This window comes from Eucyclogobius newberryi, unplaced genomic scaffold (genome assembly GCF_026437365.1).
Source record: "Eucyclogobius newberryi isolate DKJ021-1_F unplaced genomic scaffold, fEucNew1.0.hap1 SCAF_14, whole genome shotgun sequence".
Taxonomy (NCBI): Eukaryota; Metazoa; Chordata; class Actinopteri; order Gobiiformes; family Gobiidae; genus Eucyclogobius; species Eucyclogobius newberryi.
The window spans coordinates 33,291,496-33,313,406 of NW_027315768.1; the positions used below are offsets into that span (position 1 = coordinate 33,291,496).

The 21,911-nt window shown below is 42.2% G+C and overlaps 2 protein-coding genes across 2 annotated transcripts in view; both read left to right on the forward strand.

The window, feature by feature from the left end:
* LOC140359988 (uncharacterized) overlaps positions 1-3,872 on the forward strand; it is a 19,711-nt gene extending 15,839 nt beyond the window's left edge. The window contains exon 2 of the mRNA XM_072445279.1: positions 1,749-3,872. Coding sequence (XP_072301380.1) covers positions 1,749-3,567 — 1,819 coding nt within the window. The 3' untranslated portion in view covers positions 3,568-3,872. The remainder of the gene's footprint in view (positions 1-1,748) is intronic.
* A 2,939-nt stretch (positions 3,873-6,811) lies between these two features.
* On the forward strand, positions 6,812-18,417 carry creb1b (cAMP responsive element binding protein 1b). The gene is made up of 8 exons (XM_072445281.1): positions 6,812-7,012; positions 10,862-10,968; positions 12,367-12,513; positions 13,504-13,604; positions 14,478-14,638; positions 15,138-15,305; positions 15,961-16,114; positions 17,876-18,417. The coding sequence occupies exons 2-8, from the start codon at positions 10,876-10,878 to the stop codon at positions 18,018-18,020; spliced, it is 969 nt and encodes a 322-aa protein (XP_072301382.1). The 5' UTR covers positions 6,812-7,012; positions 10,862-10,875; the 3' UTR covers positions 18,021-18,417.
* Positions 18,418-21,911: the final 3,494 nt, after the last annotated feature.

Below are 21,911 nucleotides of genomic sequence, written 5' to 3' on the forward strand. Positions count from 1 at the left end.
CACTTCACAGGCTGATAAGATCATCTTAGACTTATCTCACACAACTAGATAGATCTAGAACCATCATATCTAGTGTTTTCCATCTGTAAACCGACTCATTTGCATATTCCTAATTGAATTTGAATTTATCTGTTTCATTATTTGTTCATTAAATCTTCATAACCCATTTGGTTACGTGTTCCTTCATTTCCAGAAAAGGGGTCAACGTCACAGTTACGTTCTCAAACCTTTAGATCAACGAGCAAATTCATTTCTAATTAATTAATTTAGATATCTGATTATAGAGTTGTTAAAATTGCAGATTATCCGGCTGGTGCCCCATTCTACTCTTAAAAATACGATTCAAACTTACCCACACTTATACAGTGTGTCATGTTTGAATGACACACTGCATAAATTCCCCCCTCCTTCACAAGCGGGAGGACATTCATAACCTTACAGTACTTGTACTAGTATGTTACCCTACACTGGTATAATGCTGTCCTCACAGAATCTAATGTATGACGTCACAGTGTCCGTGTACTCATCCAAACCGTCTGTGACACCTCTGAACACCTCCCAGTCTGTAATGTCCAAACACACACGTAGCTCCTCCTCCACTGCCTCATTGCTCCACCTCTTAGGAGTCCCCACTACAGGTTTGGAGAGCTTCAGCCTCTGTCTGTACGTGGGGATCAGGTGAACCATGACGTGGTCTGACGAGCCCAGCACGGCTCGGGCCACGGCACGGAAGGCGCTGCTGACTGTTGTGCAGCAGTGATTCAGCGTGTTCTGCTCTCTTTTTCTACTTTGGTAGTTCATGGCTGAGATTTCCCTTGTTAAAATCGCCCAGGATGATACACAGGGAATCCGGGAAGGTCGGCTCCGCCTCCTGCGTGCACGCGCTCGGCGGGATGTAAACAGCAGCCAGGATAAACGAGGCAAACTAACACGGAGAGTAGAATGGTTTGCAGTTGATGAAAAGATATTCCAGATCGGGAGAGCAGTATTTGGAGATCACAGTCAGATCTGAAGCCCAGGCGTTGTTAATGTAGAAACAGACCCCGCCACAGCGGCGCTTCCGGCTGGAGAGGAGCCTATGCCAGTCCGCCCGGTGTAGCTGAAAATGTGCTTTTGTTTTAGTCGAGTCTCTCAAACTCCTAGCATTGAGAGCTGCCTGCTGTGTGGGGCGGGCTGCACGTCATGAGTTTGAGTCCGGCTTTCACTTGTTTGATGCTTGTTGTTCCCCAGTCTCATTCCCATTTCACGCTGCACTGTCCGGTCAAAGACTACAGGCCAAAAAATCCTTTGGGAAAAAAAAGTACTCAGATTGTAAATTACAAAAAATCAAACATGACTGTCTCACTTTATCCACTTTCACACAAACACATCTAAGTATTTCATTGTAAGTTCATTGCAACATCTTTTTGCCAAAATGTTGAATGTAAACATGTTTGAATGACAGAGCTCTGGTCAGACTGGTTTGATGCTGTCGGTCCTCACCCAAAGCCAGAGCCTGTTACACTGTCCACATTCTTATAGAAACAGTCAAATCCTGTTCATTTCATAACTCACTGAAGCTTGTGAAAATTATTCTTATTTTTTACATAACAACACCACGCTCAACAGTGATGAGGAAATGACAAAAGTATAAGTTCTTTATTTAACACTATCATTACTTTACGTCTTCTTTTTCTGTGTTCATGGCAGATCTAAAAGTCCATCCGAAGAATGGGGTTCACCTGTGACCAGTGTGGAAAGACATGGAGGTCTCCTTCTGCACTCAAGAAACACACCAGAACCCACACTGGAGAAAAACCATACAGCTGTTATGTTTGTGAGAAGGCTTTTTCAAACTCAAGTGGCTTAGAAACACACATGAGAGTCCACACTGGAGAGAAACTTTTTAAGTGTGACCAGTGTGAAAAGACTTTCGGAATATCACATGACCTCTTGATTCACTACAGAACCCACACAGGAGAAAAACCATATGAGTGTGACCAGTGTGGAAACTGTTTTTCTACAGCAAGTGACCTCAAAAAACACACCAGAATCCACACTGGAGAAAAACCTTACAGCTGTGATGTTTGTGAGAAGGTATTTTCCCAGTTAAGCGGCTTAATAACACACATGAGAATCCACACTGGAGAAAAACCTTACAGCTGTGATGTTTGTGAGAAGGCATTTTCCCAGTCAAGTGGCTTAATAACACACATGAGAATCCACACTGGAGAAAAACCTTACAGCTGTGATGTTTGTGAGAAGGTATTTTCCCAGTTAAGTGGCTTAATAACACACATGAGAATCCACACTGGAGAGAAACCTTACAGCTGTGATGTTTGTGAGAAGGCATTTTCAAACTCGAGCAGCTTAGTAACACACATGAGAATCCACACTGGAGAGAAGTCTTTTGAATGTGACCAGTGTGGAAACTGTTTTTCTACAGCAGGTGCTCTCAAAACACACACCAGAGTCCACACTGGAGAAAAAACTTACAGCTGTGATGTTTGTGAAAAGGCTTTTTCCCAGTCAAGCAGCTTAATATCACACATGAGAATCCACACTGGAGAAAAACCTTACAGCTGTGATGTTTGTGAAAAGGCATTTTCAGACTCGAGCAGCTTAGTAAGACACATGAGAATCCACACTGGCGAAAAACCTTACAGCTGTGATGTTTGTGAAAAGGCATTTTCAGACTCGAGCAGCTTAATAACACACATGAGAATCCACACTGGAGAAAAACCTTACAGCTGTGATGTTTGTGAGAAGGCATTTTCAGACTCGAGCGGCTTAATAACACACATGAGAATCCACACTGGAGAAAAACCTTACAGCTGTGATGTTTGTGAGAAGGCATTTTCAAACTCGAGCAGCTTAGTAAGACACATGAGAATCCACACTGGAGAAAAACCTTACAGCTGTGATGTTTGTGAGAAGGTATTTTCCCGGTTAAGAGGCTTAATAACACACATGAGAATCCACACTGGAGAAAAACCTTACAGCTGTGATGTTTGTGAGAAGGCATTTTCAGACTCGAGCGGCTTAGTAACACACATGAGAATCCACACTGGAGAAAAACCTTACAGCTGTGATGTTTGTGAGAAGGCATTTTCAGACTCGAGCAGCTCAGTAAGACACATGAGAATCCACACTGGAGAAAAACCTTACAGCTGTGATGTTTGTGAGAAGGCATTTTCAGACTCGAGCAGCTTAGTAACACACATGAGAATCCACACTGGAGAGAAGCTTTTTAAGTGTGACCAGTGTGAAAAGACTTTCGGAACATCACGTGACCTCTTGATTCACTACAGAACCCACACAGGAGAAAAACCATATGAGTGTGACCAGTGTGGAAACTGTTTTTCTTCAGCAGGTACTCTCAGAAAACACTCCAGAATCCACACTGGAGAAAAACCTTACAGCTGTGATGTTTGTGAAAAGGCATTTTCCCGGTCAAACGGCTTAGTAACACACATGAGAATCCACACTGGAGAAAAACCTTACAGCTGTGATGTTTGTGAGAAGGCATTTTCCCGGTTAAGAGGCTTAATATCACACATGAGAGTCCACACAGTTGAAAAGCCTTAGTCTTATCAGATGCACGTGTTTTCATATCAAACACCTGCTAATGTTCATGTTTTATCATAAATGGGTTCGTCATCTGGACACTGTTTTTGTTTTTTAGAAAAACAAGACGTTTTGACTCATCCAAGAGGTAGAAAAGGTTTATTTTATTTCATTGACTGTTTTTTAAATCAAGACATTTCAACCTGAAATAGAAATATAAATGCAAGTAAACGAGATCATCGCGCATTTATGTCTTCTCTCTGGTTAAATTAGGCTGGTGGTAGTTTCTTTGACCACCAGGGGGCCTCACACTGTGTTTTGAGCCGTGGGAGTAGCACTTGTTCATCACTAGAGGGCGCCATATAAGTTACAAGTGACAAATACTTTATGATTTGAACATTTGTGTTTTTTGCAATGCTCCTTCAGATATGATTTAATGTTTGATATTTGATGTGTTTGAATGACCAGAATTTGGCTTGTATTTCATATTTTGTACAGTCCAGTTAATAAAATTATAAGAAATAAGCCAGATTGTCGTTCTTCTTTAGAATAAAAAGTGTCTTCCTGTTAATTGCAAGAAACAGTTGATCCAGGCTACATTTGTCTCAGTGCTGGATTATGGTGATATTATAGATATAAAAACCTCTTAAAAACATGACATTAAAGTGCGACAGATTTTTACGATGTTCTAGTTTTCACTTTATCTATCGTAGATAAAAATTATAGTTTTACACAAATCGAGCAGGTATTTGTGGAGAAAACGTTAAAAAAAAATCTAGAACAATAACAGGAAGTGACCTCACACCACCTTTTTTTCTTCCCACCGGATGTGACGGAGTGGAGCTCCACCTACTCCGTCACATTCGGAGACTAAAACTACTACAATTAAAGACAAATGTTCCCTCATAATGTATAAAGGGTTAAATTGAAAAAGTTAAAGGTTTGTGTGATTCCTGGAGACTAAACTTACTATAATAACTTAGATTTGATTTTCTAGATCACCTGATGTAGAAGCTATTGAAAGAATTCCTTGATTTTTGAAGATGAATATTCATAAACAATCTGTCCTGACAACAAGACTGTGACTGGGGCTTAGCATCGGACCTCTTCTTGACTGGAAAACATCATAATGGCCAATGTGAACCCTGTGGAAAAGAAGAAACTGTCCCCCATGTTTTAATAAGATAAGAGAGCCTTTTTTTGTCCACACAACAGGGAAATTTTGATGTTGCAACGCAAGAAGATACAGAAGTAAAAGAACAGATAACTTATAGGAAGCTTTAAAAAATACTCTTAATAGAAAAACTCTCTTATATAAACTATTATAGACAAAACTCTTATCGACAAAACCTCTCATATTCTTAATAAAGAATAGAGATTAAAAATAATAACTATTCTTGTCAGACTCGAGCCATGGAATGGAATGTTCATTCCATGGAATGCTGGAGTCTATTGTTCTTCCCCTGGGGGCGCGGCTCTGGGGGCGCCGATGGCGTCTATGTCCCATGTGTGACTTTCATCCATGTTCAGGGTCAAAAATGCCCGAGTCTGAACATGAAGAATAGGAATAATAGGAATAAGAAACCAGGGGAAGAACAATAGACTCGAAAGGAATGAACATTCCATTCCATGGCTCGAGCCTTACAAGAATAAAGTCTTTACTACACACATGTAGTAATTTTACGCAAGAATGCAGACACTTGAAGCCATTGCACATTATCTAGTTTTTGATAATATTTTGCGAATAAAAGGTACAACACATTCCTAATGCTATGTTCATACTCGGGCATTTTTGACCCTGAACATTGATGAAAGTCACACATGGGACATAGACGCCATTGGCTCGGCCCCAACTCCAATAAAATGGAGGTTGTGAGAACGCCCGACGCACCAGTGCCACGTAGAGCAAAAAAGAGAAAACATGAAAATCTTTGGCCTGACTTGGGACAGTGATAGAGCGACCTTTGACCTCTGACCTTTGACGAGTAAAACACACCTGGAGCATCGCTCTATGATAAACAGGAAGTCAGCCATGTTGAATTGAAGTGAAGCCGCTACGTTTGATTTTCTTTTTTCAAAATCGTACTTAAGTTTTTTTTCCGATTGAGCTCAAAACAACCCTTTTTGCCTCTAAAGACGTTGAAAATGAATGAAAATCTCCCCAAAAATATTTTTTTCATTTCGATGGGGGAAAATACTGATACTTTTGCAAATACTGCAAAAAGTACAAGTTGCCCAAATGTCAAAAGTAATAGCCCCTAAGACGGTGAAAGCGATCGTAAAGAGGTGAAACTTGTTGAAATTGGTGAAAGTGTTAAGGAGTTGAAACACGTCAAAAATCAGGACAATCCTGGAAAAATACAAGAACATATAGTGTCTGCTTTATGACATAAGCAGACACTCAATATAATAATTATAATAACTGTCTTTCATAATCTCCTTTTAAATGAATAAATCATGTCAAATATGTCGGTGTAATCCCTCATTGGTCCAGGCGTGTTCCATAGTAGAAAAAAGCTTCAGTTGTTTCATCTGGACTCAGTTAGAAAAAATAGACGTTTCGACTCTCATCCAAAAGTCATTGTCAATAAAAGAATTTAGGTCGAGAACTCCGATATTTATACTATTCTGTGGTAAGTCCAGCCCATTGGGAGGAGCCTTCCTGAGGAGGAAAGAGTTGTTTGTTTCAAAAGAAACTTAGCGGATCCAAAAGTCTATTTTTTCTAACTGAGTCCAGATGACTACAACTGAAGCTTTTTCTACAATGTCAAATACAGTATAAATGTGTTTGAAGCAGGCTCTGTGTCACTCACATGCAGCAGTTTTATTACATCTGAGGAAAACAACACTATATTTTATCATGACATTTCAGCTTCAAACTTCAATAGAAAACGCGGCTCTTACAGCGAGAACACGTGTGGTTTGTCCTTCTGTTATGTGGGATCCAGGTTCTCTTTTCTTATAAAGAATGCAGAACAAACAGTCAAACAAACACAAAAAGCAGTTTTAATCCAATGTCCTGTTTTACATAAAACAACTCAGTGTTAAAGTATTCAAAGTATTCAGAATACAGTTAGATTAGACAACATAACTATAATTGATAGTATAATTATTCTTTACCTAAATATATTTTCATCCTGAGGGTTCATTTTGACAAATCTGTTCTTTTCCTTCACTTTTGCCTTTCATCCAGAATTCAGAATCTTTTTTTCTCACAGGGAAAGAAAGAAATGACCACAAATGCCCTTCTCCCTCCTCGTGAACCGTCGCCAAAGCTCGTGCTCCTCCGCCCGCACCTCGGCCCTTTCCGTGCGCGCTCGTGCTTTTCCGCCGCACCGCGCTCGCTCCGGTTGTTGTTCCCGGTGACGCGGCGGAGGTGTCGCCTGACGCGGGCTCTTACGTGTCGGCCTGAATAAAAGTGGAGCTCGGGGAGGCCTTGGAGCGACCGAGGCGGGGTTGTGCGAGGGTAAGCGCGGACACACATGGCGGCCGCGGCGGGCTCCGGAGCCTCCAGAAGCCCCGCGGCGGCAGCGGCGGCGGCGGCGGCGGCGGCGGCGGCTCGGATGCGGGAGCGGACAAAGGAATCATGGCGTCTCTCCGTGCGCGGTTTTTGGAGCGGAATGGAGGGAGGGCGGGCGGCTGCGGGGGGGATTTTTGGGGCTCAAAACTGGGGAATAAAGGTGAAAATACCACAACGTCCCGCTCTAACACCGGCCGCTCCGGGACGTCACCGGATTCTGAAACACGCGTGGGAAATGTCGTGACGCGCTCTGGCATTTTTCCATCGATGAAGCGCGGTTTTTGTGCCCGTTTTGTCAATATTTCTCATTATTATTATGATTACTATTATTATACAGCAGCAGCGGCCCCCACAACACAAACCTGTCCAAGCACCAGTCAAACGCATCAGAACTCTTCACACGCGTCATTCCGCCGCATCCAGCATCGCGTCGCTCCTGCGTGTAACGGTCCCCGGTGCCATCCCCGGTGCCATCCCCGGTGCCATCACACACTCTCCCCCCGGTCTCCCCCCCCCGCCGTGGCCCGTAGTAAAGTGGGCGTCTCCCGTCCATGTGGCCCCGGCTGCTCTCGTCCCGGTGACGTTTGAAAAGCGGAGGGAGAAACGCGCAAAGCCAATCACGCGGCGCGACGCAGCGGCGGGATCAGCGGAGCGGGCGCGGTGTCGCGACGCGGGGGGTCCACGCCGCGGTGAGGGTGAAGGGGCGCGAGGGGGGGTGCGGTGCGATGCGGTGCGTTTCCCAAGCTGTGCGGTGCGGGAGACGTCATGACATGTAACCACGGGTAACCACGCGTTCAACGGCCAAAACAACAACATTTGTCCGTTTCCCCTGGACAAAAAACATTTCTAATAATTCTCTAAGTTATTATGTCTATGTTTTGACTGTAAACATGTTCGTAACCACATTTCTTCATTACTTTTCAATATTACTTTGCATTTTGGGGCCTATTTGTCCTAAAACGCCCGACTATAACGTGCTAAATGTCTTTGTACTGTGTAGTTTTGTGTTCTCATTTACTCTAAATATAAGCAGTAAGTAAAAGTACTGCACTGAAGTATACTCTTGTGGCATCTGTGCTTTACTGAAGTACATTTTACTGTGGATACTTTTTACTTTGACTTCACTACATTTCAGAACGTGTATGTGTACTTTCTACTGCTCTGAACAGTACATGTGTATGTGTACTTTCTACTGCACTGAACAGTACATGTGTATGTGTACTTTCTACTGCACTGAACAGTACATGTGTATGTGTACTTTCTACTGCACTGAATAGTACATGTTGTATTTTTTATATTTTAGAGCTGCTGGAATGGCTGAGGTTTTTTTTTTTTGTTAGTTTGTTTGTTTTTAGCACGTTTATGACTTTTATGAAGTCTTTATAGAGAAAAATGACTCTTTAATGACATGATTCCTTTATTACAATTTAATGCTTTAATAGTTTTCATTTTTATCGCAGTACTTTAATACTTTTACATCAGTAGTAGTAAAAAATATCAGTTGTATCACATTTAGACTCATTCTCAGTCTGCGGATCGAGACGAGATGATACAGATGATACAGTGGAGCCCTGCTGGACGAATGAGGAACTACACCCACTTATTTTACATAAGCAGTTATTATAATGTGATACTTTTACTTCAGTATTTATTTGCTTCTGTGGCTCTACTTTTACATAAGATAAGATAAGTACTCTTAATAGAAAAACTCTCTCATATTCTTAATAAGGAATAGAGATACAAAATAAAAAGATAAAATAAAATAAAAATAAGCCAATATAAGACATATAATCCTCATACTTCAGCGACAATACTGAATACTTCATCCACTGCTGATAAAAATGTAGAAACAATGATTTTAAATTTCACCTTTTTCTTGCTGATTGACACTGTTTGAACATTTGTTTGATTTGGACATTTCCTCTTTTAAAGTTGAAGGTAAATTAACTAAAAATAACATTAAGGGATTTGTCATAATGTAAATAAACGTAAAAGTAAATCTATATAAACGTCAAATTAAATTGATTTGACTCAAGATAAGTGGTTTTGATGATGAACAAAGACGTTATTACTAATTAAATTAATATATAAAGTGGACCGAACTCTGTGTCGTTGTGATAAAGTGGACCGACCTCTGTGTCGTTGTGATAAAGTGGACCAAACTCTGTGTCGTTGTGATAAAGTGGACCGAACTCTGTGTCGTTGTGATAAAGTGGACCAAACTCTGTGTCGTTGTGATAAAGTGGCCCAAACTCTGTGTCGTTGTGATAAAGTGGACCAAACTCTGTGTCGTTGTGATAAAGTGGCCCAAACTCTGTGTCGTTGTGATAAAGTGGCCCAAACTCTGTGTCGTTGTGATAAAGTGGACCAAACTCTGTGTCGTTGTGATAAAGTGGCCCAAACTCTGTGTCGTTGTGATAAAGTGGACCAAACTCTGTGTCGTTGTGATAAAGTGGACCAAACTCTGTGTCGTTGTGATAAAGTGGACCAAACTCTGTGTCGTTGTGATAAAGTGGCCCAAACTCTGTGTCGTTGTGATAAAGTGGACCAAACTCTGTGTCGTTGTGATAAAGTGGACCAAACTCTGTGTCGTTGTGATAAAGTGGCCCAAACTCTGTGTCGTTGTGATAAAGTGGACCAAACTCTGTGTCGTTGTGATAAAGTGGCCCAAACTCTGTGTCGTTGTGATAAAGTGGACCGAACTCTGTGTCGTTGTGATAAAGTGGCCCGAACTCTGTGTCGTTGTGATAAAGTGGACCGAACTCTGTGTCGTTGTGATAAAGTGGACCAAACTCTGTGTCGTTGTGATAAAGTGGACCAAACTCTGTGTCGTTGTGATAAAGTGGACCAAACTCTGTGTCGTTGTGATAAAGTGGCCCAAACTCTGTGTCGTTGTGATAAAGTGGACCAAACTCTGTGTCGTTGTGATAAAGTGGACCAAACTCTGTGTCGTTGTGATAAAGTGGCCCAAACTCTGTGTCGTTGTGATAAAGTGGACCAAACTCTGTGTCGTTGTGATAAAGTGGCCCAAACTCTGTGTCGTTGTGATAAAGTGGACCGAACTCTGTGTCGTTGTGATAAAGTGGCCCGAACTCTGTGTCGTTGTGATAAAGTGGACCGAACTCTGTGTCGTTGTGATAAAGTGGCCCGAACTCTGTGTCGTTGTGATAAAGTGGACCAAACTCTGTGTCGTTGTGATAAAGTGGCCCAAACTCTGTGTCGTTGTGATAAAGTGGCCCAAACTCTGTGTCGTTGTGATAAAGTGGACCAAACTCTGTGTCGTTGTGATAAAGTGGCCCAAACTCTGTGTCGTTGTGATAAAGTGGACCGAACTCTGTGTCGTTGTGATAAAGTGGACCAAACTCTGTGTCGTTGTGATAAAGTGGACCGAACTCTGTGTCGTTGTGATAAAGTGGACCAAACTCTGTGTCGTTGTGATAAAGTGGCCCAAACTCTGTGTCGTTGTGATAAAGTGGCCCAAACTCTGTGTCGTTGTGATAAAGTGGACCAAACTCTGTGTCGTTGTGATAAAGTGGCCCAAACTCTGTGTCGTTGTGATAAAGTGGACCAAACTCTGTGTCGTTGTGATAAAGTGGACCAAACTCTGTGTCGTTGTGATAAAGTGGACCAAACTCTGTGTCGTTGTGATAAAGTGGACCAAACTCTGTGTCGTTTTGATAAAGTGGACCAAACTCTGTGTCGTTGTGATAAAGTGGACCAAACTCTGTGTCGTTGTGATAAAGTGGACCAAACTCTGTGTCGTTTTGATAAAGTGGACCAAACTCTGTGTTGCAGCTCACTCTGTGAAGATGGAAGTGTCAGAGGCTCAGCCGGCCGACGCTGCCGTCACCCAGAGCGACGTGCAGCAGATCACCCCGGCCCAGCTCGCCACCCTGGCCCAGGTAACACTCACTATGGGCCCAGCTCGCCGCCCTGGCCCAGGTAACACTCACTATGGGCCCAGCTCGCTGCCCTGGCCCAGGTAACACTCATCCCGGCCCAGCTCGCTGACTTGGCACCTCCCACTCCAGGGTTTCAGCACACTGTTATATACGACTGGAATCTTAAACCTCCATTTCGGTTCAAACTCTTTCAAACTTTCTCTTCTGCTCAGAATATTCTCAATTTTAACCATTATTTATGATTATTGAGGTTCATTCTCGTGGTCGGACCCAAAAACAGACAGAAAAAAGTTCTTTACATTTAGGTCTATTTTCATGCTATAGATTCATTTTGCTTCTAAAATGGTCACGATTATTATTATTTTTGGTTCTTATGATTATATTGTGACCTGATTGATCACGATTATTGATTCACCGAACAATCTTGACGTGCCGGTTATGGACGGCTGCACCATTTAGGGAAAAAAGTTTTTTTTTTTTAAGTATTGAGATATTGATTCATGATAAGATTGAGTTGGAAGTTCAAGTGTTAAAGTTATTGTCCTGTGACAAAAACAATCACATATTTCATAGAATGAGCAGTAGTTTGTAGAATTAGACTTTAGTCCATGGATCTATTCAATTCCATAAATGGATCTTTTAAAAGCCCCAAAGCCCCAAATGTGTAATGCCGTGTGTTGCCAGTAGATGGAGCCCTGTGTCAGTTCCTTGTGTGGGAAAAGCCGATTTCCTATTTTTTGTTTGTTCTAAAGCATGAGACGCCAAACTAAAAGTACACAGAGTACGTTTAACAGCAGTATTTGTCTCGTGTAACAGTCTAAAGTGATATTTATTAAGTTTTGTGGTTAATTAAATGCTTCGTTCACGTTTTAAGCGACGCTCGAACCTCGACCGCAACATTGGTACATTTATTTTTGCACTTTCAAGAGAAAATGGGTGAATCGCGACGCGTTGATTTAACGATTCGGACTTCGGACTTGTCGTGTTCAAAATGCTGTAGTTTTGAGTTTGAACGCAGCGGGCGAATATAACGATGTCCAGACTATCCAATTAATCTGTAATTGTGATTATAGAGGTCACAATTTAATCATAAGAACCAGAAAATAACAAACATGACCATTTTTGCTGTAAAATTAAGTGGTTTTAATTCAATCTGTTGTAAAAATTTAATACATACATTAAAACATAAAACACTTTTTAATCCGGCTGTTTTTGTCACATTCACTTTTGTTTGTTATTCAGACCGTTAAATGTATTTTTATATTTTTTTTAGTTTTTTTGCTTTTTATTATTTATGCCGGTATATATATTTAAAAAAACAAAACAAAAATGTTTTTCTCTCATTGATAATGGCGAACAAAGGTGATGTTTGACCGCGATGCCCGTGACGTCCTGCAGGTGACGCTGTCCCAGGGCCACGTGACGTCGGCGGGGCCCACGGTGACGCTGGTGCAGCTCCCGAACGGGCAGACGGTCCAGGTGCACGGCGTGATCCAGGCGGCGCAGCCCTCCGTCATCCAGAGCCCTCAGGTGCAGGCCGTGCAGGTAACCAAGGCGACTGGCCACGCACCGCAGCACCTTTCACACTTCAACCCACGGCCGCCACGCCCCGCAGCATCTTTCATACACTCAAAATGCAGGTAACCAAGGCGACTGGCCACGACCCGCAGCACCTTTCACACTTCAACCCACGGCTGCCACGCCCCGCAGCATCTTTCACACACTCAAAATGCAGGTAACCAAGGCGACTGGCCAAGCCCCGCAGCACCTTTCACGCACTCTAAATGCAGGTAACCAAGGCGACCGCCACGCCCCGCAGCACCTTTCACGCACTCTAAATGCAGGTAACCAAGGCGACCGCCACGCCCCGCAGCACCTTTCACGCACTCTAAATGCAGGTAACCAAGGCGACCACCACGCCCCGCAGCACCTTTCACACACTCTAAATCCAGGTAACCAAGGCGACTGGCCACGCCCCACAGCACCTTTCACGCACTCTAAATGCAGGTAACCAAGGCGACCGCCATGCCCCGCAGCATCTTTCACACACTCTAAATGCATGTAACCAAGGCGACCGCCATGCCCCGCAGCATCTTTCACACACTCAAAATGCAGGTAACCAAGGCGACTGGCCACGCCCCACAGCACCTTTCACGCACTCTAAATGCAGGTAACCAAGGCGACCGCCATGCCCCGCAGCATCTTTCACACACTCTAAATGCATGTAACCAAGGCGACCGCCATGCCCCGCAGCATCTTTCACACACTCAAAATGCAGGTAACCAAGGCGACTGGCCACGCCCCACAGCACCTTTCACGCACTCTAAATGCAGGTAACCAAGGCGACCGCCATGCCCCGCAGCATCTTTCACACACTCAAAATGCAGGTAACCAAGGCGACTGCCACGCCCCGCAGCACCTTTCACACGTTTAACCCACGTTCACTCTAAATGCAGGTAACCAAGGCGACTGGCAGCGTGAGCTCCGGTCAGACTGCCTGGCGTCCAGAGAGACTGACCCTGTGTTTGTGTCCAGATCTCGACGATCGCGGAGAGCGAGGACTCGCAGGAGTCCGTGGACAGCGTGTCCGACACACAGAAGCGCCGAGAGATCCTGTCCAGACGTCCCTCCTACAGGTCAGCGGGGGTATTACAGCCAACCACACAGAAGAACCTTATGCTAATCGCACATTTATGGACCGATTATGTCTTTTCTCAGCTCATGACGTGTTTTAGAACTAAAGTTTTAACGATGTCACGACGTTAAATGTTAGAGTTACGATTATTGTGAGGAAAAAACATCTCGATTTAACGATTATTCGCGATTATTGAGACCAAACAGCAGTGAAATCCTGAAATTTCTTTCATTTTCTGTCATTCTCGTAGTTCAAACGGAACAAAAACAGACGAATAACATAAAGTTATTTACATTCAAGTCTATTTGTTGTGCTGGAAATTCAACAGAAAAATACTTCAATTTGCTTCTAGAATCATCACTTTTATTATTTGTCGTCACATTGTTGTTGCCGCCTTAATTCGAATTTAGCAAATGTTTCAAAATACACGATGAACTACTATAACAACAATAACGTGGACAATCTTTTACGGTAAAATACAGATTGTCAGACGATTCAAAGAGAACGGTATAAAATACAATAATAATAATAAAAGATGATTGTTTTCCTAAGTTTAGCGGCTTTTGTCTGTTCAGTTTAAAGCGCCCCCTACAGGCCGGACGGCTCACTGAACTAAAACACAGTTCAGATTAATATATTTTAAATGTTGCTAAAAATTATAAAAATTTCATCACAGAACAGCACATTTTTGAGGTTTATAATGTCACTTCCTGTTTGTAATCGATGACATCACAGTAGGAAATCCCAAATATCCAGCAAACACATATGTTTAAAAATATATGAGAACGACTTTATATTTGTTTTATTTTCCGTTTTGGCGTGTACGTTTGGTTTCCGTGACGATTGCCCCTCCCCCCTGTATTTGTTTGCGCAGAAAGATCCTGAACGACCTGTCGTCCGACGCCCCGGCCGTGCCCCGCATCGAGGAGGAGAAGGCCGAGGAGGACTCCGCCTCTGCCGTCGCCGCCTCCACCCCCGCCATCACCACGGTTACGGTGCCCACGCCCATCTACCAGACCAGCAGCGGGCAATACAGTGGGTTTAACGCGAGGCTAGTGACGCTGTGAAACCTGTGCAGTAAAGGAGTAAGGCTGAAGTACTCCAACTACCGTAATTTCTGGACTATAAGTCGCACTGGTGTATAAGTCGCACCAGCCCAAAAATGCATAATAGTGAAGAAAATGACTATATATAAGTAGTTCTTTCAAGTTTATAAGTACAAATATAAATATAAGTCGCACCCTGGCCAAAACTATGAAAAAAGGTGCAACTTATAGTCCGGAAAATTCGGTAATTGTGACTAATCAATCGTATTTTGATAATCGTAGTGTTTATATGGCCGTTACTGACTCTAAAACACATGTGGAAAGACCTTTTATGACAAAACTGCGACATTATTAAATCAAAATGTCAAAAAAGGATAAACAATGTCAGATTTTTTCATTAATAATCCACAATATGCTGAGTCATTTCGCCACAGCCAAGCGCACACATGTAACTCCTCCTCCTTATCCTCTTCTGTCTCCGCCCTCAGTCGCCATCACTCAGGGCGGGGCCATCCAGCTCGCCAACAACGGCACCGACGGCGTTCAGGGGATCCAGACGCTGACGGCGGCGCAGCCCGGGGCCACCATCCTGCAGTACGCCCAGACCAGCGACGGGCAGCAGATCCTCGTGCCCAGCAACCAGGTCGTCGTGCAAGGTCAGCATGGGCCGAGAAGGGCGTGGCCTCGCGGTTAAAGAGTGGGCGGAGAGGGGGTTAAACGTGGATCCCTCTCCAGCCGTTTAACGTGGAAATTATGTCACGAAGAAGCTGCATCATAAAATTTAAATAAATAATAATGATAAATTTAAAAAAAAAATACAAAAAATATATTAATTAATTAAAATTAAACAAATATAAAAAAATAAAATGAAATAAACCCATTTTGACTGTCTTCAAACCAAATTGCTGATGGAACACGCATGAAATATTTAGTTTGACTTAAGAAAGAGACATAAGAAAAAGACAGACGTTTTCTAACTTGAAATGAAAAATAAATTCTACTGCACTTGAAATACGACTAAAAACGTACTTACTTTATTTGCAAATTATGTTTTAAGACAGTCAAAATAGTCTAAAAATCAATTTAAATACTACTTAATTCAATCACGTGGTTACTTATTATCTTATTTGTGAATTGAGATTGAGATTTTAACGTTTTAGTTGCAACAATACAACGCTTTTAATGAAAAAAAGTTAACAAATGCAGTGTGGTAGCCTTAATACATTTGCAAATAATAATGATAATGATAATACATGAATAAACTATGCCCTTCTCCAGACGTTCCTGATGTTTGCTGGTCTCTCGTTCCAGCCGCCTCAGGTGACGTTCAGGCGTATCAGATCCGAGCGGCTCCGAGCAGCACCATCGCTCCGGGCATCGTCATGGCGTCGTCCCCTGCTCTGCCCACAGGGGGAGCCACTGAGGAGGTCACGCGCAAGCGAGAAGTGCGACTCATGAAGAACAGGTACTGCGTTCACCAGACCCACAGCAGAAGGACCTTTGTTCAAGCCAGAATCAAACATCAGTGTCGCAGTGAGAATAAAACAGAATGTTTTTATCCGATAAACACAAAGACTCAAAGATAACTCCATGAATTATAGAAAATGAATGGATTTATTGTGAAGTGATGCAGATGAATCACATGGTCGTTTGGTCCTTTTACCTGAAACACAGATTTAATATCATTTTTATTCTATATTTTATCATATATTTTATTTTATCATGTATTTATGTAAAAAAAAGGCTTTTAAATAAGGTAATTTATTTAGATTTCTGATTTTTTTGTTTGTTGCCTTTTAAAATTCTAACGTTTTATATTTACATTATATGTATGACATTTAACTGTGCGATTAATTGTGATAATCATATTTTTAAAGTGAGATACGTTTTATAATCGATTGACAGCACTAATTTTAACTTAATTTTTAAATATACTGTACTTTCACAACATACCGTAGTTTCCGGACTATAAGTTGCACCTTTTTTCATAGTTTTGGCCGGGGTGCGACTTATCCTTATATTTATACTTATATACTTATAATTACGCTACGGAGCGACTTATATGTGATATTATTTGTTATTTTCACAAATGCAACTGCATTTCATACTCCAGAGTGACTTATATATGTTTTTTCTTCTCTATTATGCATTTTTTGTCCAGAAAATAAGGTAGTTACATATACAATTTAAAAAGTAAATATGGCAAAATAATCCGTCTTGTCTGAGCGTGAAAACCCTGTGTCGAGTGGAGTTTGTTGTTCTTCCTCTTCCACTAAAAACATGTGCAGCAGTGTCCACTCCAGAACCACAAAAAACATCACGAATCTGGGAAATTTGAAGCCGAGTGTTGTTGTGAGGCTCAGAGAAGGAGAACCTCGTAAACAAACACAAACGAAGCTGAAAACGACTCCAGCTGTTTTTGTGTTAAAGCAGGTTTAAAAACTCAGAAAAGTACATTTTGCCTAATACACACCAGGAAAGTCGCAGAAAGTTCTTATGTACAAATACCATATTTTCTGGAGTACAAGTCACACCAGCCAAAAAATGCATAATAGAGAAAAAAATATATATATAAGTCGCACTGGAGTATAAGTCGGATTTTTTCTGGAAATGTATTTGATGAAATCCAAGACCAAGAACAGACATTTAATCTTGAAATGCAATTTAAAATAATAAGAGATGAGAGAACATGGTGAATAGGTGTACGTATGCTAACGCTAACACCTTCAGCTACATGACGTATGCTAACGCTAACACCTTCAGCTACATGACGTATGCTAACGCTAACACCTTCAGCTACATGAGGCACAGACAGAACTGTGGTAAGTGTCTGGTATGTTAACGTAACATATGAACAGTTATTCAGAGAACTATAGCATAAAGAACATGCTAACAAGTTTACCAAAGCATCAGTTTTACCCCAAATCACTAAATCCACTGAATTCTTCTTTCTCTGTGTCACTTCTAAACAACTCCACAAACTCCAGAGGAAGAGGAAGTGCTGATTCTTCTTCTGCGTCGCTTAGAGCCTAGAGCGCCCTCTTGTGGTCGCCAGTGTGAAGATAACTAATAATATTACATATAAGTCACTCTGGAGTATAAGTCACACCTGGGCCAAAACCATGAAAAAAGGAAAAGACAGTATTACATCTTAATGCTGTAAAAAACATGCGGAGTCTGCTGAAATCTAAGGCGCTCCATCGCTTCTCGTGCGTTTTCCCCGCAGAGAGGCCGCCCGGGAATGCCGCAGGAAGAAGAAAGAGTACGTGAAGTGTCTGGAGAACCGCGTGGCCGTGCTGGAGAACCAAAACAAGACGCTGATCGAGGAACTCAAGGCCCTCAAAGACCTGTACTGCCACAAGTCCGAGTAGACCCTCCCGGAAGGCGCGGCCGAGTCTTCCCCGCCACGCGCACATTTGCACATTCCCAGCACACGCCTCGTTTCTCCACGAGAGGCCGTGACGCCGCTCGAAGTCTTCGCCCACGATTAGCAAAACAGCGCAAGGCATTGATGAACGTGCAAAGAAATGGAGATTGTTATGCAGGCGAGGGGAAAAACTCGCACATTTAGAGATGAATGTCACTAGATTTTAACCCTGTTTTGTCTCTCGGAGTTCAGGAGGCGTGGCCAGAGCTGTGGTTATTCGTCACGTCACTGCTACAAGTCTCAAATTGTGAGGTTCCAGCGGCTTTATAAGAATCAGAGCAGTCGACAGTTTCAGCCGGCTTAATTTATGTGTGGAAAATGCCCAAATTGCACATATTCTGGACGTATAAATCAGACAAATCCACTGGTACTTTACACCTTGTTGACATATAAAATACAAGAAAAATACAGAGGGGAATTTGGCTTATTTTATTTACTTTAGTATTTGATAAATCTAGATATTACTGAAAAAATGCTAATCAATTCTTCTTCTTATTATTATTTTTATTATTATTTCGTTTTTTATATTATGATGTATTATTATTACTATATTATTATTATTTATTTTTTACCAAAAAGAAAGGAATATATATATATATTTTATAAATTCTAATTTTGTCCATTTATTTTTATTCAAATTGGGCAGATTAGAATAGGATTAAATCATAAAACAAACACATTAGGTGCAGATTGGATAGTCCATAGTTCCATGTGAACGCTTATACACCAAGACCAAAATACAACAAATAAAAAAGAAAGGTTTGGCCTGAATAATGCACAATATTGGAATTTTGAGGAGCAAAATTCCAGAAATGCACCTTACCAAAGCCAGTAAAGCTATTGATGCGGTGCAGTGTTACATCGAAGGCCATTTTTTCAACAAATACTAAACAATTACTCCTCCTGTGGTTTACATTATACCAACTTTTACCAAACGTCACAGCCTCCTGCCAGAGAAACGTGTCTGCACAAAGGTTATTTTTTGTTTGTTTGATATTTTACTCGAAAGCACACTTATCTCCCCTGGATTTACCGCAAACGTGTCGACAGAAGCGTTTAACATTGACTCTCGGTCATTCGTGGCGGTGCCGAAACACGAGGTCGCGACACCTGCACAAACTCCACGAGAAGCACACCGCGTACGAACCCGAAAAGTGAATATCGATGGCGTGTTTGGGGTGAATCCAGAGCGTCCACTTTCTGACGGCAGCTGCAATACGATTTATACAGAAGAGAGAAGAAGCTACGAGAATTTTACGATCACATTTGAAATAAGAGTGTTTCATGGAGCAACGGAAACACAATGTCCTCCACTGATATCGCCGCCGTCGATGGAAACGTGTCGCGTCTCGTTACGTTTGTGTCGTTTGGGGACTTTCTGACTCCGAGGCCGAACTGAATTATGAATCAAGACTAAACAAGGGCCAAACTGGGGCTAAATTAGGACCAAAATAAGCTAAATAGACCAGTATTTTGAGCGCAGAGATGTTCCGGACGAGTCTGGCGGATGTTCACGGACAAAGGAGGCTTCCAGTTTTCAGACGATGACAAAACAACCTGGACACATTGTGATAAATGGACTTTTCTGCACTTTTATCCCTGTTCTAACATCGTTCCCTCATCGAAAACACGCCTGGAGCAGCGTTTAGCATCACAAACACTGGATAATCTCCTTTATAACCGACGTTTTCTCCATCTGTGACTCGTTTTTAACTCCGTGAATCATCTCCAGGCTCGTTCTGAGCGTTTCCGACTCTAATCGCCTTCATCGCGACCGTGTGTTTGCATATTATTCATTATGTTGAGGTGCAGGAGCAGGTGTAAAGGTCAACAACGACAACAGCAACACAATGAATGCATGAGACGCGGTGGAAAATGGCGGAAATATCAACCATTTTGACGATATTCACCAAAAAAGGTCAATATTAGCAGTTGTAAATATGTATCTCGAGACTGTTTTTAGACTTTGCAGCTACAGATGAGCTAATTTTAAACTGTATCATGTAACTGTCTTGTTAAAAGTGCCATCTGAACATCTTTTTTTATGAACCGTGTACATAGCCGTTTACTGCATGTGTAGAACTTTATTCGTCTCATTCGATTGTACGGGATATTTGTATCGCGGATGTAAAATGGGATCGTCGGAGTCTCTTTGTGTGAAAACTCCGTCATGGCAGCTACGTCAAAGTGTTTTGTGAACCGAAACGCAAGCGGTGCTCACGAATCCTCTCAAAACGTGGACTTTCCGACGCAATAATATCCTCCTGCTAGTTTCAAATCGCGGGGCAAGATCGTTTCCGCCCGGCCTTGAATGTGCATGAACTCGCCCTGGACTTTGTAAACCAGAAGAACTTTTTTTTTTTAAATGTACGGTTGGGTGTGGTACTACTCTCCACTACTTTTACGGGCGTTTAAAGGTCAGACTCCGCCCCCTTTTCCGTAAGCGATTGTGGCCCGAACGACGCACTCTTAAGCGGTTCGTCTCCGTGGTGATTCATCCGTACTGTTTCTGTATTATGGATCTTTTGTAAACACTTCGTCGTGGTAATAAACTGCAAAAGTCTGGGTCGGTTTACTTTTGTGGCGACGGCGCGACCGTTTTGGCGTCGTACGTAAACTACATCATCAGCATCAAAACTACGCCTTTAAATGAAAATACAAACAGAGAAAAGCATAAATAGTCGTTAGAAAATGTACTTTTGAATAACATTGGGGTATTTTTATGCACTGACATGAGTAAATTACAATTAAATCCATTGTTTTTCTGTGCAAATGTGAAGCGCAGCTCTAAATCCAGACGAAGACTGAGATAAGTTTGGTTTAACTGAAATTGTGTTGAATTCTGATTGATTATGGACGAAATATGTATATACGGCACAATAATTTGGCTTTCCAATCACGATTATTTCAAACTGTAACTTCTACACTGTCAGAATTAATCAGAATTAACCTATAAAGAAAGTACAGCCCTATTTTATATTGGTATTGTTTTGTGACACTCAAGTTTAAAGAGTTTAGAGGCTTTGCTCCACGTTTTGAGCGAGCGCGCTACAGAACAGGTCATTCATAAATCAACATTTTTGCAATCGAACAGCGTCATTGTTCAGATGCTGGTTGACTTTGAACAGTCGCGCAGCCCTGACGTCACTCAAAAAGAGGAAAGACGTTCAAAAGAGAGAAACGTACCGGCCAAATAAAGAAAAATTCAGTTCAATCTGGTTCGAAAGGCGATGCAGACGATGGCCACGCCCGTCACTGTTGGCCCCCCGTGGACGTGTGACCAGATGAGAACAGGTTTGGCCCCTGGAGCCTGAGGAGAGCGGTCTGAAAACACCTGAACATGACCCGTGGAGCTCAGTATAGTAGTAAAGTAGGTCTGTTTTGTAGTGGAATAAGATAGTTGATTTCTCCTATTTAGCCTATGAAAATGATCACATTCTTCAACGATTAATATTAACATCTCGTGTGTCATTCACTCTCATTTTCCAAAAGGGTGTGGGGTCTTAGAGGAGACAAAAATAGCAGCCCTGTTCAGAGCCAGGTTCTAAATCCTTTTCGATGGACAGCCCGTTCAGCCAATCAGCTTCCGCGCCACATTCACGTCCCGCGTTATCCGCCAATCAGAGAGAAAGGAATGCCACGTTGGGCGGGACGGTGGCGTTTCCCCCCCCGTCAAATGTCATAACAGATGGCAGCGGAGGAGAGACGGCCAGATTCGTGCTGGTTATGAATGAACGTCTATCTAAGGCTAAAAGAGTAAATCACTGGTGCTATTTATGAATGGGAATGTTCATAATGCCTGACCGACTGTGACAAACATGCATATTACTACTGG

Bases quoted from the DNA above. Each gene is read 5' to 3' on its own strand.
- creb1b (XM_072445281.1), top strand. From the start codon at position 10,876: ATGGAAGTGTCAGAGGCTCAGCCGGCCGACGCTGCCGTCACCCAGAGC. The intron at 13,605-14,477 runs GTCAGCGGGGGT...TTGTTTGCGCAG, and splicing joins TCCAGACGTCCCTCCTACAG to AAAGATCCTGAACGACCTGT. The intron at 15,306-15,960 runs GTCAGCATGGGC...CTCTCGTTCCAG, and splicing joins CAACCAGGTCGTCGTGCAAG to CCGCCTCAGGTGACGTTCAG.